General features: G+C 50.6%; 1 protein-coding gene across 3 annotated transcripts in view; it reads left to right on the top strand.

Annotated features, from left to right (window-relative positions):
- LOC144941090 (multiple PDZ domain protein-like) overlaps window positions 1-18,378 on the top strand; it is a 171,612-nt gene that overhangs the window by 115,778 nt on the left and 37,456 nt on the right. For all 3 annotated transcript variants that reach the window (XM_078867554.1, XM_078867553.1, XM_078867555.1), the window contains 4 exons: window positions 3,860-3,951; window positions 11,311-11,416; window positions 14,192-14,287; window positions 15,131-15,226. In XM_078867554.1, coding sequence (XP_078723680.1) covers window positions 3,860-3,951; window positions 11,311-11,416; window positions 14,192-14,287; window positions 15,131-15,226 — 390 coding nt within the window. The remainder of the gene's footprint in view (window positions 1-3,859; window positions 3,952-11,310; window positions 11,417-14,191; window positions 14,288-15,130; window positions 15,227-18,378) is intronic.

Below are 18,378 nucleotides of genomic sequence, written 5' to 3'. Positions count from 1 at the left end.
ACTGCGATGCCTCGCCGGTCGTCACCGCAGCAGTAGCAGCTGCAGCAGCAGCAGCTGGCCGTCGGACAAAGACGGTCGCAACGTTGAGCACTTTTGGATTCGCTTCCGCGGCCGTCTGGAACGCTCTTCCTTCCGATATTAGGAAGCCCACTGGATCTATGCACTTTTCAACGTAGATGGAGAGCTTATTAATTTAGAACTGCTTTTTGTGTTTAGTTTGTTGTCTCTCCCTCGCACCTCAGATTAGCACGGTTGGCTGTGTACGGCACGAAAGAAGTTCAACATATATACATGCCGAACTCCCCCCACAACCCCTCACATGTCGCAAATAATGTTAGTGCTGTACATTTATGAACCCAGGACAGTTATGTTTTGGTACATTTATAAATCCAGGACGATTGTATAAGTGCACATGGATGTAGGCCAATGATTTATTGAATTGAGCACACTTCTCTTGTCCGTGTTCTCCACCAGTCCTCCTAGTTTCTTAAGTATGTGTTATGTGTACGTAGCACACCGTGCGAATCGGAGGTGCGGGGGAAGGACAACTAAACACAAAGAGCAGTTCCTTAAAGAAATTAGTTTTAAATTTAGATGATTTAAAAGTGCACGGCTCCAGTGCCTTCCGAATATCGGAAGGAATGACAAAATAAAACGGGTCTCATTTCCCAACATAGTACCCGACGTTTAAATTCTCACTGAACACTTTCCGGGTCTCTGGCCGACGGGAGTCGGCACGCGACTCGTAGCCAGAGCCACGGTTGTGGCGTCTCCAGGCCCGGAACACGATCTGCCTCTCCGGTGTAGAGCGCACGATGCTTGCTCGCTCCTCTGCTCCGGTGTCGTCTGCTCAAGGAGCCGTGCCCAGTCAATGATCACTCAAGTCCCGTTGCTGGGGGGCCTGTTTCTGCCCCACCACCTCCTCCTCCTCCCCGCAAATGATCCTGGTTGATGTGATGAAGTTTGTTTCATGGACACGAACAGAATGAATGAATGAACAAGATGTAATTAAACGCTGGTAGTACCATCCGCAAAAATTAGTCTAGAAGTCCAATAGACCTTATTTTGCACGACAATATTAATCCGTTTTAGCGCAACCAGGCCAGGTAGTTGACTCAAATATTTCGAAGAAATTAAAAATACCTCGGCGAGGCATCCGGTTACACTTTGCAACACTGACAGAAATAAATAATTGAAGCTCTTTTCTTATATACGTACGCTTTCTTCAAACCAGTGGCACTAAACCGAATTATTTTTCAAATCGGCGAGGCATTCCCAGATTAGCGGGGGAGCTCACTGCGGAATGCATCTGACAAAATCGGCCGGGTTTCGCCCGATCTCATCAGACCTCCGAAGATGGGCGCAGCTGAGCCTGGATAATGCTTGGATGGGTGACCACCATGCACGACAGGTCGTCACAGGCAGTACGGTGAAGACTGCAGTACAGCAAAGCCCTACATTGTTGCGCTGTACTTCTGTTCTCCCACCTCTACAGTACCGCCGGAATTCACCAATCCGCACTGAGCAGCCCGGTGAGGTTTGGTCATACAAACCACGCCCCCCCCCCATGACCCATGTAGCATTGCGAGGCCCTCATCCGGCAACGGGTTGACTGCATGGCCCGGACATTTACTCGGAAGAACAGCAGGGGAGCGCAGCGAGCAGGAGAGTATGGAGAGTAGGTTTTAACGTTTCTGGCAATAAAACAGACGTTAACATGTTAAAACACCAAACAGAAACCTTTTGCAAGGCATCATGTTTGCATTAACCACACGTACTTGTGGTGAAGATGCAAACAAAAAATATGCTCTGGGCGCAGCAGAACGGATTGGTCCTCACCAGAGACAGCTTTCTTTTGAGCCTAGTCTCAAAGTGTTAGACCAGAGGACGCCCAAAGGCGAACAGCACGAAAGACAATGCCACTATCAGGGCATTTATAGCTCTGTGTGAGCAGCTACATCATGAGACTCATCCGGCAAACGGGTTGACTACATAGCCCGTACATTTACACGGCAAGTCCCATGATGAGCAGGAGAGGGTTAGGAGAGTGTCGGGTGGAAGGTGGAGGGGTGGAGGGTGGAGGGGTGGAGGGGTGGAGAGGAGGAATTCTGCTCACGGGGCCGTTTGAGGGCGAGCGCACGCCCGCGCACTTACGCGCGCAAGGCTTTCGCATCCTCCCACGAGCAATCAAAACGCGTCTGCGGTGCCCCAGTCTGCACTTTCTGCACCCCCCCCACCACCCCTCCCTAAGTGGCCTCTCCTCTGATATGTACCTCTTGCTGGTTCTGTCGGGGCAACTCACCGATGATCTTCTTCTTCTACCGCAGGGAAAGTTTGTGTGAAATGTACACCCGGGTTTGGGTTTGCGAGCCGTGCGATGATAGCTTCGGAAATAACAAATAATTGTTTTTTTTTACCAGATAAGATCCAGTGAGCTATGAAGCTCTTTTTATAGATGCAACCTGGTCACAATTGATAGCCCAATGAAGTGGGTTTTCACGTGGAAATTTATAGCAGCCAAATAATCCTAACGCGTGGATCTAAATGCGGAGGTTAAAACTGGAGGACCCGGAGAAAAATCCACGCGCCCACGGGGAGAGAGACACGCAAACTCCAAATGTACAGCAGGCGTCAGGGTCGGGGATCGCATCCACGACCTCCTGCATACCAGGCGAGGGAGTTAACATCTCCTGGCCCCCTAGTATGGCGGCTCACGCTGTCCAGCCCGCCGGGGAGCGGCCGTAGCAGAACGATGCGGCTCTTCGCGACGTCACCCGTCGTGCGGTTTCGGGTGGCCACGGTAACCGCGCCGTGAGGGGGTGGGGGGGGTCGTCTTTTACGTCCCGCTCTGAAGCGGTCGACGGAGGGGCCTCCACGGTTCTCTTGGCCACTCGTCGACGTGGGATTCCGTTTTGGGTGCATCTGCCGTGCGGATTGAGTGCTTTGTCGGCCTTTGCGGAACAATGTTCTGTCCTGGCAAGCAACGTGTTTTTTGTGGCTTTGTGGCGTATTTTGTCATTCTACTTCGACATAATTACCAAGTGACATTCACAGCAGTGCTTCAAGAATGTACCCTGTAATTTATGCAGGTTGTTCTGCCCGGGACGCTTGTATGATCGGGTCATTGTACTCGATGTGAAATTAGTCACAATCAGAAGACAAATGATAGGAATTGAGGGCACTTTGCAATGCCACTGCTGGAACAACGCCTGCCCCCCCACACCGTATTGATTGTTGAGGTTTTTTTTTTGTTTCACCGACGCCGGATTCACACCGGCCAGTGTAGCATCGGTGGGAAGGGACCAAAGAATGTTCATGGACATCACTCGCCACTGGCATTAGTCGCACAAAAATCACGGTATGATTATTGTCGTCACTAATATTAACATTTCTTTACAGGGCCTTTAGGTTTACAAAAAAATGTTCACGGCATTAGCTGTTGGATAAAACCAGGACCGCTCTAAAAATACAAGCGGTCATGCTGTTATCTAAACAGCCAAATTACATCGATCTACTATTGCACGCAAAGTGAAACATTCCCGTATTCAGCGAGAGAGAGAGAGAGGAAGACACCGAGATGGAAACTGTAATATGAAACTGTAACACTGTAGTCTTTATTTTATACGTGCATGGATAGTTTTGACGTTCCATCACAGCCACTTGGCAGTGGCAACGTGTACAGCACTAATGGAACCCATTACCCATCATAAGCACCATTACAGGGCTACTTTTCAATTCATAATATTTACATTTCCTGTTGGTGAGTGATTTCTGTCGGCACCGCGTTCAGCTCGTTGGCGAGCGACAACAAACCTCGCGCCGCTCGATTTTGCTCGTCATTTTGTTCGTCTCGTTACAGATTAACGGGCAGATCTTGCATGGCAGAAGCCACCAGAACGCGTCGGCCATCATCAAAGGCACGCCGTCCAAAGTGAAAGTGGTCCTTCTTCGGTGAGCGTCGTGTTCTTTCAGTGAACCTAACGAACTATTTAAAGCTGCCCAGCATATGGCGCAGGCTTTGGCTTTACACCGATTGCATCCTAAGCCTGAGTGCTGTCTGTGCGTGCTTGTGGAATAACGTTTACCGCAACATGGCTACATGCTGGGGGGCGGGGGTGGGGAATCTTTGTCATTGCCTTAGTAGCACTGTTATCTATGTACGGTGCGAAAGAAGTTCAACATGCATACACATACATACTCGTTTAATGTGGTAGGTGCCTTCCTGAATGCCGCGTTAAGCGAAAAACACGTAAAGTGGAAAGAATTTCCCCATAAATAATGTAATGACGATAAAGTTTGCCGAGATACGATGTACGCGCACACAGCGAGATGGCGGGACAGAAAACTGAGGGTACGCCTTCGCGTTAATGTATCGTTCCACATACTGAATCGCTGTACCGCTCAGCTGCGGAGCTCAAGAAAGTAGTTCGTCGTTGACCGTTTAAAAACCGCGTTGTAACGGCGCACGCCCCGCATTACAGCGGCACGCTCCGCCTTACATCGGCGCGCATCCCGCGTTGTGTGAAAAGTGTTCCAAAATGGAAGAACAAAGTTGTGATTATGTGTGTCTGTTCAAAATGTTTAGCGTACTTCCCGACATGCAACAAACTTTAAATTTGCCATGTGGGTACTTTCCAAACTGTACACCATGCAAAAATTATAAAAATACACTTTTTTTTTTTTGGGGGGGGGGGAGCTCAATAATGCATATATTTTTTGCACGGCAAGTGAGCTGTGACGTCACATCTGTCATGTGACCCGCGCATGTGGAAGCGTCACGCATTGTAGTGTAGCGGTTAGCGCGCGCGCTACGAACCCGGCGACCCGAGTTCGATTCCCGCTCATGGCCACCACCAGTGACGATTATTTTAACCGCTCCTGGGCCTTCCCTAGGTCGACTCAGCCTCAAACAAGTAACTGGTGTGCTGTGTGAACATCGCCACTGGGGAGACAAAGGCGGCCGGGCGTGGTGAATCCAAGTCCCGGGCGAAGCCAGATCGTAAAGCTCGTAGATGTATATATATGAACCCGGAAGCTCATGTTCGATTCCTGCCAATGGTGAGCATCAGTAGCGAGTCATGTAATAACTGGTGCTGGGCCTCGCCTAGGTCGACTCGGCCTTAAATGAGTACTGGGGAGACCAAGGGGGTCTAGACGCCGGTGTTGACCACGTCAATCGGTCACATGTCATGCCGGCATTCATACGTGCTTGCCAACAGCATTCCAAATGGGGGCGGGGGTCGATTTTTGTTGTTGAATGTATGTGTGTTTGTGTGATGGCTACAGTTGGATTTTAAAAATATAACTGACTGATATGCAACAGGAAATCCTTTGACTCCTCCCTTCCCTGAGGTCTCCATTGCTTCCGTCTGTTTTCGCATCGACTCCCCAAACATCCGCTGCATCCTCAATTTGTACACGATTTTTACGTTCCTTCAACCGAAACTAAACAATTATTGTTTCGCTTTACCCCAGGTAAGGCTCTCTGAGCTGCACACAGCTCTTTTTCAGAAGCGACCTGGCTATCAAAAATGATAGCTCAACGAAGTGGCTTACCACGTGGACATTTATAGCAACCAAACACAGTAAAACCTTGGATTGCGAGTAACTTGGTCTGCGAGTGTTTTGCAAGACGAGCAAATTTTTTTAATAAATATGAATTAGATTAACGAGCGAGCTCTTGCAATACGAGTAGTGCGTGTATACGCTTTGTCTGCCGAGCGTCACGTGATCACAACTGATGTACGAGTGCTTTGGATTACAAACACGTTTCCGGAACGAATTATGCTCGCAATCCAAGGTTTGTTTTACTGTACTACTAAATGCACGTTGATTCTAAATGAGGACCCAGAATAAAATCCACATGGTCACGGGGAGAACATGCAAACTCCAAATATACAGGCATCAGGGTTGGGATCGAACCCACAACTTCCTGTATACGACGCCAGGTAGTTAACATCTCCAAACGTCTCACCTACACTAGTGGTTTCCAACCTTCCTGTGCCCACGGACCAAAGTCACCCCTCAAACAATATTCGCCGGCCAACCGTGCAATCGAAACCACCAGAGGTCTGAGAATCGCACATTTGGAAACCACCGCTACACTGCCTGATATCTCACATGGCGTTATATTCGGCTGGATTAAAATAAAATTACGACAACTTTTTTGGAAAGAATAGGCATGAATTCTGTTTGAACTTTCAGAATAAGAGCTTTTTTGGGTAAAATTAGAGGCTTCATTAAATATTAATAACAGAATTGTTAATACATGTATGAATATATATTGGAAAATCAAAATGTCACGGTGTAGTGGTTGGCGGCTGGCGGAGAAGTGAGAAGTAGCCACGCTGTGGAACTACCGCCCTACAGGAGGCTTATTCATCCTGTTGGCATCATCATCATCATCATACTCATCGTCATATCTAGGATCAATCCACTGTTGGATGAAGGCTTCCCCAAAGCCACCACCACCACCATGCCTCACTATTGTCGAAATGCAAATAGGCCATCTAGAACCTGCGCACTAGCCGATTTTTTAATCTGCTCCATCTCCGCGGCGGATGTGCTCTCGTCACGCGGTACCCCCTTCAGTTTCCACTCCGCCGTTAAGTTTCGATCGGTGACGGTCATCCCCTCCCAGCCATGACGAGTCCTCGCGCAGCTCACTTTCCCATCTCTTGACGGTCGGCGCAATCTCTTACGTGTGTTCCCTGACTCCGAGTTCCACGTTCCCTCTCACAGTGCCTATTCCAAGCATGTAAAACTATTTTAACTAATGTTATTCTAGCAGCTAAGGCCCACTGAGCTATGTAGTTCTTTTTCAGAAGCAACCTGGCCACAAACGATAGCTCAACGAAGTGGCTTATCATCACGTGGCAATTTATAGCAGCCAAATACTCTAAACGCCTGATGTTGATTCTAAAACATGCAAACTCCAAATATACAGGCATTAGGGCCGGGATCGAACCCACAACCTCCTGTACCAGGCCAGGTAGTTAACATCTCGCCATCTGCCCTCGTTCCACGATCCTAGGTGGGTGGCTTCCAAATTGTGCAAGCCCCTGCCACCACCTCCTTTTTCCGCCTCTGCCACATCTTCTACTGCCTTTCCGAAAAACGAAAAACAAAATTGGATTTCGCCTGCTGTGCGTGCCGGAAGCGGACAGCTGGGTGCCTCTCCAGCCCGGTGTTTATCAGACTTAAAGAGGAAACACTGATGCTCTCCTCTCGGAGATCTCTCTCTCTTCTGTATAAGACAGTGGCAGATTGCAATCTCTTCTGTGTCCCTTTAGTCTCAGTGCTGTAGCACAATCTGAAGAAAGTGTGATTAGCAGTTGCAACGGATTTGCGGTTGTAAAAAGGGGTCTGGTGCGCGCCGGACATGAAATCACCATCTGTGCGACGTGCCGTTGACGCGATGGAACGTGAAGTTGCGGCGGTGTCAAGTTGTCACCGCGCCATCTGTGAAGTTGAGTTTTCGAGGTGCTGCCCAAGAGACACTCTGCGCAATAATTATGCGTCCACGCACAGCCGCACACATGCACGCACACTTGTAAAAAAAAAACATCTGCAGTTATTTTTCAATTAAATTTCAATATTGGAGCCGGGAGAAAAAAAAAGGAAACTCATTACGGACCATCTGGAGAGCCCGTCTTCAATGAAGGACGCGCATTTTTGGTTGACGCTTAAAATTGTGACCTCGCTTCGAAAAGACCTGACGACAGGTTCACGCGAAAATTGGCCCGCACCAACAGCTGCAGCAACCCACCGCACACAGAGAAAAACGGGTTAAACCTCCCTTAATATTTACGTGCATTAGAGCTGCGGGGTGGGGGGGGGGAAAGTGCATTATCATATCATCTCGGCTTGACGTCACCAGCTTCCCGCGAAGGGTGTGCTCAGACGAGCAGCACTCTTTGAGATTTAATTTATCGAGTGGCGCTTTGGAAGCCGGTTGTCTCCGCGCTGCGCTCTTCCCCTGCAGGCAAAAGAACCCGCGTGCGTCTGAGCGGGAGCAGCCTTTTGCTCGCCGTCATCTGATAGTGGGGGGGGGAACAAAAACCACGCAAATCGTGCCATCGTCGGGGAACGGCGGGGAAGCCTGACTGGTGCCGGCGATCGTGCGGTTTAAACCGTATTCAAGGATCATTCTCGGGCCTGCCACGTTAATTTCAGGGCATGTGTTTCGCGTGATTTCTGCCGTCGTTTTTTTTCCCCGCGAAATAAACCAAAGCAGTAAAAATGAAGACGCTCCATTTTTGAGGAGGAGGAGGAGGAGCGGGGTGGCTCGTAGCAAGTAAGCAATAAAAAAAAAAATCGACGTTTCAGAATCCGATCGGCAATGTTTCTGCTCTCCACGTTCTGCTGCGCGGGCGGGTACGTACCTTCGCCGCGTGCGAGCGTCCACCGAGGTCGTTTGTGCTGCGCGTGGAATCGTGTGCGCGTTACCGTGGCCGCGCAGCGTCGCGTGCAATTAGCGTGTAAAATTACGGGCCGCGCTCACGGTGAAGGAGCCCCCGAGTGCTTTGTGTCGGCGCACACGCAGCAAGGCACGAGGAAAGAGCTGCGGGTCTGCAAATTTGACAGCCTCGTTAATTGAGAGAGGGGGAAAATAAAACAAAGCCCGGCTTTTGTGAAAGTGTCGACATGTTTCCTTAACGATTTTATATTGTCGCTTCCACCCGGATCGACACGCTCACAATGGGTTTTTTTGAGATGTTAAAGCAGCTGTCATTTTTCTGACGCCGTCAATCATACGCAGCCCATTCCATGGAGCTGTCTGCACGCTAGCTGCTAATTAAATTAAATCCCGCGGTTTGTTTTTTTGCTTTGGCTGGGGGATGATGTTTGAAGTCGGGTTAAGTAGTTGGGTGCAGGTAGTTTGCATACAATTTAGCTTCTTTGCAATTAACAGGGCCCCATAATTTAGATGGAATGCTCTTAGAAGTAACATCTGAAAACTCAAAAAAACTATTTTTGCAAACCCGACTGCTATTGAGACCCAGAAAGTTGGAAACCGGTCCAGAGTTTGCTTGTTAAAACAAATCCCACTTTATATAACCAAAAATATGTTCACATTTGTGAGACAGAACGGAGGTCGACTTACATTTGCTCTTGCTTGTAGTGCCTGGGTTCGAGTGACAATGGGGGGTGAGAGAGAGAGAGAGAGCGATTGAGCCGGTGCGTTTCTCCGTGGTCAATTTTCAATTTCCAAGGTGCCTGCTCGCTTCCTGGTTTGCCATCGCACAGAAGGTGGCCGGCAGGAAATGGATGCAAGACATGGCCTCCTCCCTCCTCCGTGCGTCGCCCTCCCAGAACCGCCTCCCACGAACGACATGCGTTCGTTCGTTCGTTCGTCCGTTCGCTTGCGCTCGCGTTCACACCCAACTGGAGACGGCTTGCCTGCAACCACCAAACGTTTTGTCACGAAATTGAAATCAGCTTCCCACGCTGTGCATGCGTGCACGCGTGAGGGGGGGAGCGGTAGTGTAGTGGTTAGCTCACTGCGCTATGGACCCTGCGACCTGAGTTTGATTCCCACTCACGGCCAACACCAGTGACAATTATCTAAACTCATCCGGGGTCGACTCACCCTCAAATGAGTACCTGGTGCGGTGTGTAGTTGAAAATGTTTATGCACGAGCAATGTGTGTGTGTGTGTGTTGGCCACCCTCACCCCTTCATGTGCCGTGCTGGCCTGCATAGGTGCTCTCTACCAGCACTTGCCCCTAAGGCTATACGGAGGATCTTTGTCTTTGTCAGTGTGTGAACGTGTTGGTGTGTGTATTGTGTGGAGCCGTAGTGTAGTGGTTAGCGCGCTGCGCTATATACCCGCCGACCCGGGTTCGATCTCCGCTCACGGCCAACACCAGTGACGAATATCAGAACCGGTGCCGGGCCTCCCCTAGGTCGACTCAGCCTCAAATGAGTACCTGGTGCGGTGTGTAGGCGGCCGTGTGTGGTGCTGGCCACCCCCTTGTATGCCGTGCCGGCCTTCATAGGTGCTAGCTAACAGTACTTATCCCAACAGTCAGTTAAGGCTACACACATTTTTGTTTTTGGGCGTATGCGCGCGCACGCACGCCCCAAAATCACATTGTAAAAAAAGAAAAATGCAACGTTTTTCACGCGTGAAATTATTTCAGGCCGCATGTGAGCAATTGTGCGAGAGCGTGTGTGCGTGCGTGCGACTGAAAGCCACCTGTTTAGACTAACTTGGCCGTGTGCGCGCGTCACGCGGTTGTGTTCAACGACTGAATGCGTTGTTAGGCTGCTGCGTGCAACTTAACCCTTTCCCGTTCCGAGACGTCTCCGAGTTGCAGGGTGTCCTGTTCACCGCTGAATCTCGGAGCGCGCAAGCGGTTCCGCGTTAGTTTTATTGAGAGAGGCGCAGCGCCGCTGTTTTTACAGACACTGTATTCACGTAGCTGGCGCCAAACTAAGCCACGTGCTTTTCCCGCACGGCCTTGGTGGGAGCCTTGGTCTGTCATGGGAACGGAGCCGGAATAAATGGCCCTTGTAACAGTAATTGTAGCATTTTGCGATGTTTGCTTTTTTAGATATGATATTCATCCAAGTGGTTTTTATTTATCGAGAAAAGCCTCGCCAAAGAGTCACCGAGGCTCATTCTGTCAGAGCGTCCTACAATGAGATGTTTTGCCACATCTGTGTACCGTGTAGCAAACTGGCGACAACACTGAAAAGTTTCTGCGCAGATACGTTCCAAAATCCGTTGCAGTAGAGCCATGCCGTAGCCACCTGTGTTTTCCTACAGGGTTCTAACGTGCGCGTAAGACGCGTGCTTTTGTAATCCGAATTGGTTCTCGTTGGCGAACAGAAACCACGCCGTGTGAATCGAATCCAAGGCCTCGTGACGTTTGCTTACGCGAGCGTACGCGCGCTATGCCACCCAAATGTCTCTGCAAAAAAATGACCCGTGACAGCTGAGCTTGCGCTCTCGAAAGCATGTGACGGCCGTTGTAAAACAGCCCCCGCATACAGTACACAAAGCAACCGAGCGGCACAAATTGGCCTTTGAAAAAAAACAAAAACCCACATGCAATGGACATCCTAGCAGCTTGCACAGCGTCCCAGCGCCCCAACTCGCTCTCGTTCCGGGAGCCCGTCCGTCGTTACTCGCCGGAGCCTCGAGCCGTTTCTTTTTTTTATCACCTTCACCGAAACCCAATAAATCACATGTGCATCTATTATTCACGCGGCTCCTGCCCGAGCTGGAGCGGGGGAAAGAGCGCGGTTGGAAACCCCGCTGTCGACGATGTGCGCTCATGTCCTCGCGCCCTCCTGCTGCAGGAACAAGGATGCCCTCAACCAGATGGCCGTGCCTCCCATCCGGAGCCCCCTTCCCATCTCCATCTCCGCCCCGTCCAGCGCTCACTCCGGGGCGAGATCACTCGAGGTGAGGTTTTCCTCGAGATTGCTCCGGATTGCACTTGGTCGTTCTCGTGCCCGGTCTCCCCCCCCCCGCGCACACCCCCTCCCCTCTCCCCTGTGCTCCCCCACCACCCTCCCCCCCCCACACTAAATGCAGGCGTTTTTGAACGATGACCCTGACATTTTTTTTTGCTCGCTCGCTCTGTTGCTCTGTTGCACATGCGCGCTCGCTCCCTTTTAAATAGGTCAGCGGCTTAGTCTCACACCACTGTCGCTTTTTTAACCGGTATCTGATGCTCATCCACAGGCTGACTTATAGTAGGGCGGTGAGGCGGGGCTGGGGTGGGGGGGAATACAGCCTCCACTCAGTCATCTGCTGGATGATGGCACCTCTGATTAGCACGGTTGGCTCCGTACGGTGCGAAAGAAGTTCAACATGCATTCAATGATACCGTGGCGGTTGTGCGGGTTGTTAGGCCGTGCTTCGCCCCCCCCCCCCCCCCCGCGATGGTCGGTGTGGGTTGCTGACGGAGGGGGTGGAAGGCGGTGGGCTGCTTACTTGACCGGTTCATCCGTCGTTTGTGAACGACGTGAGCTGTGGTCAGGGAACCGAACCTCGCTTCAGCGGTTTCGGAGCACAGTTTGCGAACCGCTACATCGCCACTCTCCAGGATGAATAATTAAATAGTGCCGTGTATAACTCGCACAGGAATTCAAATATTGATTCTTTGAGCATCTTAATGCAAAACCACCTTAGTATGTTGACATTCATGGGGATTGGGGGGGTGGTTGTGACGGCACGGGTTCGGGGAGGGGAGGCCTTCATCCAGCAGTTGATGAACAAATCAAATAATAAGTGATTCCTAACCATCAGTTTAACACGTAGGCTTTCGCAAACAATACAATCCATAATATTGGCGAAACGTCGTACTCGAATTGTAAATGTTGTGGGTTTACTCTCCAACACAACGGTGTGCTGAACTAGTAACGTTGGCATGTTTTGTTTACGTTACAAACCTTACTAATGGGTTGTGCCAGGTGGTGGCGAGTTCAACTACACATTTCTATCATCGTGATCTAACCCAAAAAAACTATTATGGATTCCTAACCGTGCTGAACCCGTGGATCATTGCCAACTCTCAATAGAGGTAGGTGTTGGTGAACTTTCACGCAACAAGATAAATCCGGTGTTTTGTGAAAAAAATGTTATCTGCAACAGTTCCATGGACCGCTTCCCCCGCTGCCTTGCAGAGCACCATGGGTTCCTCGGCCCAGAGGTTTAGAACCACTGCACTGGATGATGATGATGGATGGATGATGATCACCAATCACGAGATCTTTATTTTACTTGCCGATATCGCCCTCATTAAAGTCGGTCGACCATTGGCGGCGTGGAAGGTTGAAGCCCGAGAGGTCAACCATGAAGCGAATGGGCCGATGCGGTCACCTGATGCGGTCACCTGATGCGCAAATGGCGCATCAAAGATTAGGCGGCATGCGAGTGGTGCGGCCACGTATCCCAAACCGTGGATGCGCTTCATAAACAATCCTCCGCTGCTGCTGCTGCTGTCTTCCCTCTCCTTTAAAGGAGGAACGGACGAGAGCTCCTCTACTTCTAAACAGACAATTGAGTGGATAACAAATTCACCTTATGGCGGGACCCCGGGGTCCCATAAGGCCCCAGCTCTCGCGTAAACATTACATGATAATGTAAACAAAAACTTGGCTCTTTTTCACCAATGGGTTTGAAGGATGGTGGCAAGTGTTGTCTTGTTAAGCTATGCCTTTATAACTGAAAACTACTTACCTGCAGTACCTCTATTTAAATACACTATCGAAAAAATAATTTACACCCCTCTGTCAATCATCGTGTTTCTCAGTGTGGATTTGTGAACACACTTTATAAAAAGTACATAAAATAGTACGCGTTTTCAATGCGCTGTTCATATTGTAACAAGCGTTTCTACGAATGTTACTCTACAGAGCAGTGGGTCGCCGCTCCTCTTATCCGCATTGATACGAGCAGTATGTGGGGACTATGGCTTAACCGCAAAACAATAACCTATCTGCACAGATGCATACGGACAAGAGAAGTATTATCAAACAGGAGGAATTGCCACTGAGCCAACTCTCTCTCTCAGTTGCTATGTGTTGGGCTACAGTCGCCTGGTGTCACCATCTCTCTCTCTCAGTTGCTACGTGTTGGGCAACAGTCGCCTGGCCTCACCATCTCTCTCTCTCTCAGTTGCTACGTGTTGGGCAACAGTCGCCTGGTGTCACCATCTCTCTCTCTCTCAGTTGCTACGTGTTGGGCAACAGTCGCCTGGTGTCACCATCTCTCTCTCTCAGTTGCTACGTGTTGGGCAACAGTCGCCTGGCCTCACCATCTCTCTCTCTCTCAGTTGCTATGTGTTGGGCTACAGTCGCCTGGTGTCACCATCTCTCTCTCTCAGTTGCTACGTGTTGGGCAACAGTCGCCTGGTGTCACCATCTCTCTCTCTCAGTTGCTACGTGTTGGGCTACAGTCGCCTGGCGTCACCATCTCTCTCTCTCAGTTGCTACGTGTTGGGCTACAGTCGCCTGGCGTCACCATCTCTCTCTCTCAGTTGCTACGTGTTGGGCTACAGTCGCCTGGCGTCACCATCTCTCTCTCTCAGTTGCTATGTGTTGGGCTACAGTCGCCTGGCGTCACCATCTCTCTCTCTCAGTTGCTACGTGTTGGGCTACAGTCGCCTGGCGTCACCATCTCTCTCGCCCGTGGCATTTCCCTTCTCTGTCTGCCCTCTCTCTCTCTTATCAGAGCCACAGCTCGGCAGCCTCCTCAGGCCAGGCACCCCTACGACCCAAAGGGGACTTCTCCTCCTTCCCAGACGTGCACGATGTCGTTGTGACTAAGGTGAGTGTGCAGCCGTTGTCAATGTCGCTAATCGCATCGGTGATGTGCAGGGTTATTTAGTAAAAAAAAATGTTATGCTATCCACCCAAAGTTGAAAATGTTTATGCACGAGCAATGTGTGTGTGTGTGTTGGCCACCCCCACCCCGTCATGTGCCGTGCTGGCCTTCATAGGTGCTCTCTACCAGCACTTGCCCCTAAGGCTATACGGAGGATCTTTGTCTTTGTCAGTGTGTGCACGTGTTGGTGTGTGTATTGTGTGGAGCCGTAGTGTAGTGGTTAGCACGCTGCGCTATAAACCTGACGACCCGGGTTCGATTCCTGCTCACGGCCAACATCAGTGACGATTATCAGAACCGGTGCCGGGCCTCCCCTAGGTCGACTCAGCCTCAAATGAGTACATGGTGCAGTGTGTAAACATCGTCACTGGGGAGACAAAGGCGGTCGGGCGTGGTGCTAGCCACCCACCCCCTCGTGTACCGTTCCGGCCATTATAGGTGCTCGCTAACAGCACTTACCCCTACAGTCTGTTAAGGCTATACGGGGGATTTTTTTTCTTTTATTATATACACCACTGGGCAGTTGGTGGCAGCCGCCCTCCGGCAACCAACTTGGAACAGTGGGAATCACAGGTGGTGCTGCATCTGCCTGTCATCTCAGTCAGCCGACCCTTAACTCCTGGGTCTGTCCCATAACCTCTTTCCGGCGAGCCTTGGAAACACTTCACGTAGCCTCAAAAGTTCACCTAGGCTGACACAGGAGCTGCGGGTGACGTCACTGTCTCTGAGTGGTGCCCATTGTTGTTATCGTGCTGTTGTAAACAATTTGCTGCACCCTTGCTGCAGGAGGAGAGTGGAGGCATCGGTGTCTCTCTGAGCCAGGAGGGATCGACCGAGGGATTGTCAGTGAAAAGCCTCGAGCAGAACACAGCTGCTGCAAAGGTCAGCTGATACGGCACTAAACAAAAACTCAACTATTTTTATTTTACCAGGTCAGGCCCCCTGAGCTATATAAGTCTTTTTCATAAGCGACCTGTACACGAATGATAGGTCAACGAAGTGGCTTATCATGTGGAAATGTATAGTCAGCTAAATACTGTTAAGCGCACGTTGTTTCTAAATGTGGAGGGGAAAACCAGGGGACCCGGAGAAAAATCCACGAAACCTCGGGGGAGAGAGACACGCAAACTCCAAGTAAACAGGCGGCAGAGCCGGGATCGAACCCACAACCTCCTGTATACCAGGCGAGGTAGTTAACATCTCGCCACCGCAGTGCCCGACACAGCAAGACGTCAATCAGACTTCTCGTAAGATTATATCAAAACACTCCCGACACAGCTTCACGCTCGCTCTCCCGTGTGTTTACCGGCTGCTGCCCCCTACCCCTCCCCGTGTGCTGTTCGGCGTGATGTCCAACGTTTCATTCCACGTGCTGGAAGCTTCTCCGAGGAGCTAAAACTGAAACGCGGGGACAGCCCCGCCAGAGAGATGTACAGATTTTGTTTAAAAAAAAAAATGTAACCATACTTCATCACAATGGTCAGTGCAGGTTGGTGAAGGGTACACCCAGGGCCGGTTCCGATATCTCCCAAAATTTGAATATTTATTTCGACTGGAGGAAACCGATAAGCTCTTCAGCTCTTTTTCACGGATGTGCAGAAGGAAATTGCCGATGGTGTTCGCCTGCCATGCCCGGGAATCAAATTCAGTTTGATGGGTTCATACTACAGTGTGCTAACCGCTACGCTACCGCTCCCCACTGCCATGACCATACCTTCTTATTATATAGCACTGTATCTACACAGTCGTATGTTTGTGTGTTAGTTGAACTTGTTTAGCACCGTACGTAGCCAACCGTGATAATCGTAGGTGCATGGGGGGGGGGGGGAAGGCCAAAAAATAAATGCAGTTCTAAAGAAATGAGTTTTCCGGTGACGTTCTAATACGTCATAAACTCTTTTCCTTTTCCGGCCACTTTGTGTAATCGTTTCACCCCTTTACTGACGGTTATTTTACCTTCATGTTAATCATTCGTTCTATCTACGTCATTACACAGTAGTGTGCTTCACAAAACTTGATCCGTCAAGCTGCAAACAGACGAATTCTCAGTGGCCTGCCCTCGTGAGTGATGATGTCAAGCGGTCTTAAACGTACACTTTTGTATAGACAAATGATATGCTTTGCCAATTCCCTGCCGGGGGAATCGAACTGTAAGCTGTTGTGCAAAGTGCCCCACGTTGATTACACACTCTGGCCCAGTAAATGCAATTGTTATGAAATATATCTCATGTCACATCGTCTGAGCCGAGTCGGTGCCCATTGACAGGTAATTTCAATCACTTCCATTCTCCCCGGCAGAATCTTCATCGTAATTGTGCTTAGATATGGCCCCCGCATATGACACCTCCTCCGTTATCATTCCACTTCCCAGTACACACCTTGCTTGGAGCCATTGGCATTCTCCACCTCTTCACCTTCCCATCGCACCGTCTGACTCATTCCAAGTGACAACCACATGCCGTGCGTGTCTCATCCTTCCGCGCCATCCAACATCCGCTCTCGTAGCTCTTCGCCCCACCACGCCTGCCGGAGCGTTCCGCGCCTGCGTCCTCGCTCGCCTGTCCGTCGTTCGACTTTGGTTTGCCCCGTCGTTTTAATCGTTTCTCAAAAGATGTCTTCGCCGATCCGATTCCGTTTTCTCACTTCGGGTCCGCACATCTGCCCACTTCGGTGAATGTGCTCGCATGGTCAGTGTGGGTTGGTGGTGAAGGCATAGAAGTACAGTACAATACAACCTTGGATTTTGCTTCGCTGTCTACCACGTGGCCCTCCACCCACCCCCGCCCCTCCGCCACCCTCGCAAGGCCTGTGGTCCCCCATCCAAGCATTAACCAGGCTCTCAAGCAGCATCCAATTAGCACGGTTGGCTACATATGGTGCGAGTGAAGTTCCACATACATATGTAGATACACGCTCGTTTTCCCCAGGAAAGCTCAATGAGTCTCAAGACTCATTCAGCGAGAGCCCTGATCGTTTTTCACAGTAGGAGGGGGGGGGGGCGGAAATTGCCCCGTGCTTCCCGAGTGAATCATTTGCGAGTGATTTTTTTTAATTTAGCAAATTTGGAACCATGACGTCGGCACACGATGGCCTACGCTTCCTCGAACGACATCACGGCATCTCGAACGTGGATGACACGCATCCTGTGGTTAGTCCACCCGCAGCGCTAACCGGGGCAGCCCGTTGAATTCGAACCTCTGCAGAACACTCCACCGCCGTTAGTCGGGAGGAATTTTTATAATTTATTTTTTTTCAGGCGCCGTGGTATATGGTAAAAGTGCCGTCTCCAACTTTGATCCACTCTACCTCTGTGGCCTCTCTGTGTGCCGTGAAGAAGTGGCATTGCCTTAGACAATCCCCTATTATATACTCTCAGGGCCGCCACGGTGTTGTTCACGAACAGCGTTGGGTTTGTTGTGTTGCCGCTGGGCCACGTCTGCCGCCACCCCTCGTTGAAGCTGCATTATCCGGAGCCGCGTGACCGTACCACTTATCCCTGCGAGCATAGATCCATTTCCATTAGGATCAGCCTTCAATTATCCTCATACGCCCGAAGTGTGCTCCAGTATGTGGAGCCTCTAATTGCTATCGGTACGACCGTCCCGAGTTAAAAGCCACCCATTCCAGTCTTGATGGAGATAAAAAAACACCACTTGCAATAATGACATCATCAGCCGTCGTCTACACACTGCCGAACATAGGGCCCCCTCCGCAAGCCATCACCACGCTTCGCTCTCCTGGATGTGTGTACGCGTGTTGAACTTCTTCCGCACCGTACGTAGCCAACCGTGGCAATCGGAGGCGCGGCAAAATTTACTTCCGGATGTGCGACGCAACAATCGGTCCCGCTTCTTTTCTCGCTCCGTCTCTTTCGCGGTGGACGTCCTCTCGGGCTCGTTTCCCCTCCTCCGGCTGACGGGGCCCCTCCGCAGTGACGCGTCCTGCAGGTGCTAGATCAAGGCCGCGATGGTGGTGGTGGTGGTGGTGGTGAGGATGATGGCGATGACCTCGTGGCCGTGTTTGTGTCGTGTCCC

Source organism: Lampetra fluviatilis, chromosome 24, assembly GCF_964198595.1.
Source record: "Lampetra fluviatilis chromosome 24, kcLamFluv1.1, whole genome shotgun sequence".
Lineage (NCBI taxonomy): Eukaryota > Metazoa > Chordata > Hyperoartia > Petromyzontiformes > Petromyzontidae > Lampetra > Lampetra fluviatilis.
The sequence above is the reverse complement of the archived record's forward strand: the minus strand, read 5'-3'. Positions and strand labels throughout refer to the sequence as shown.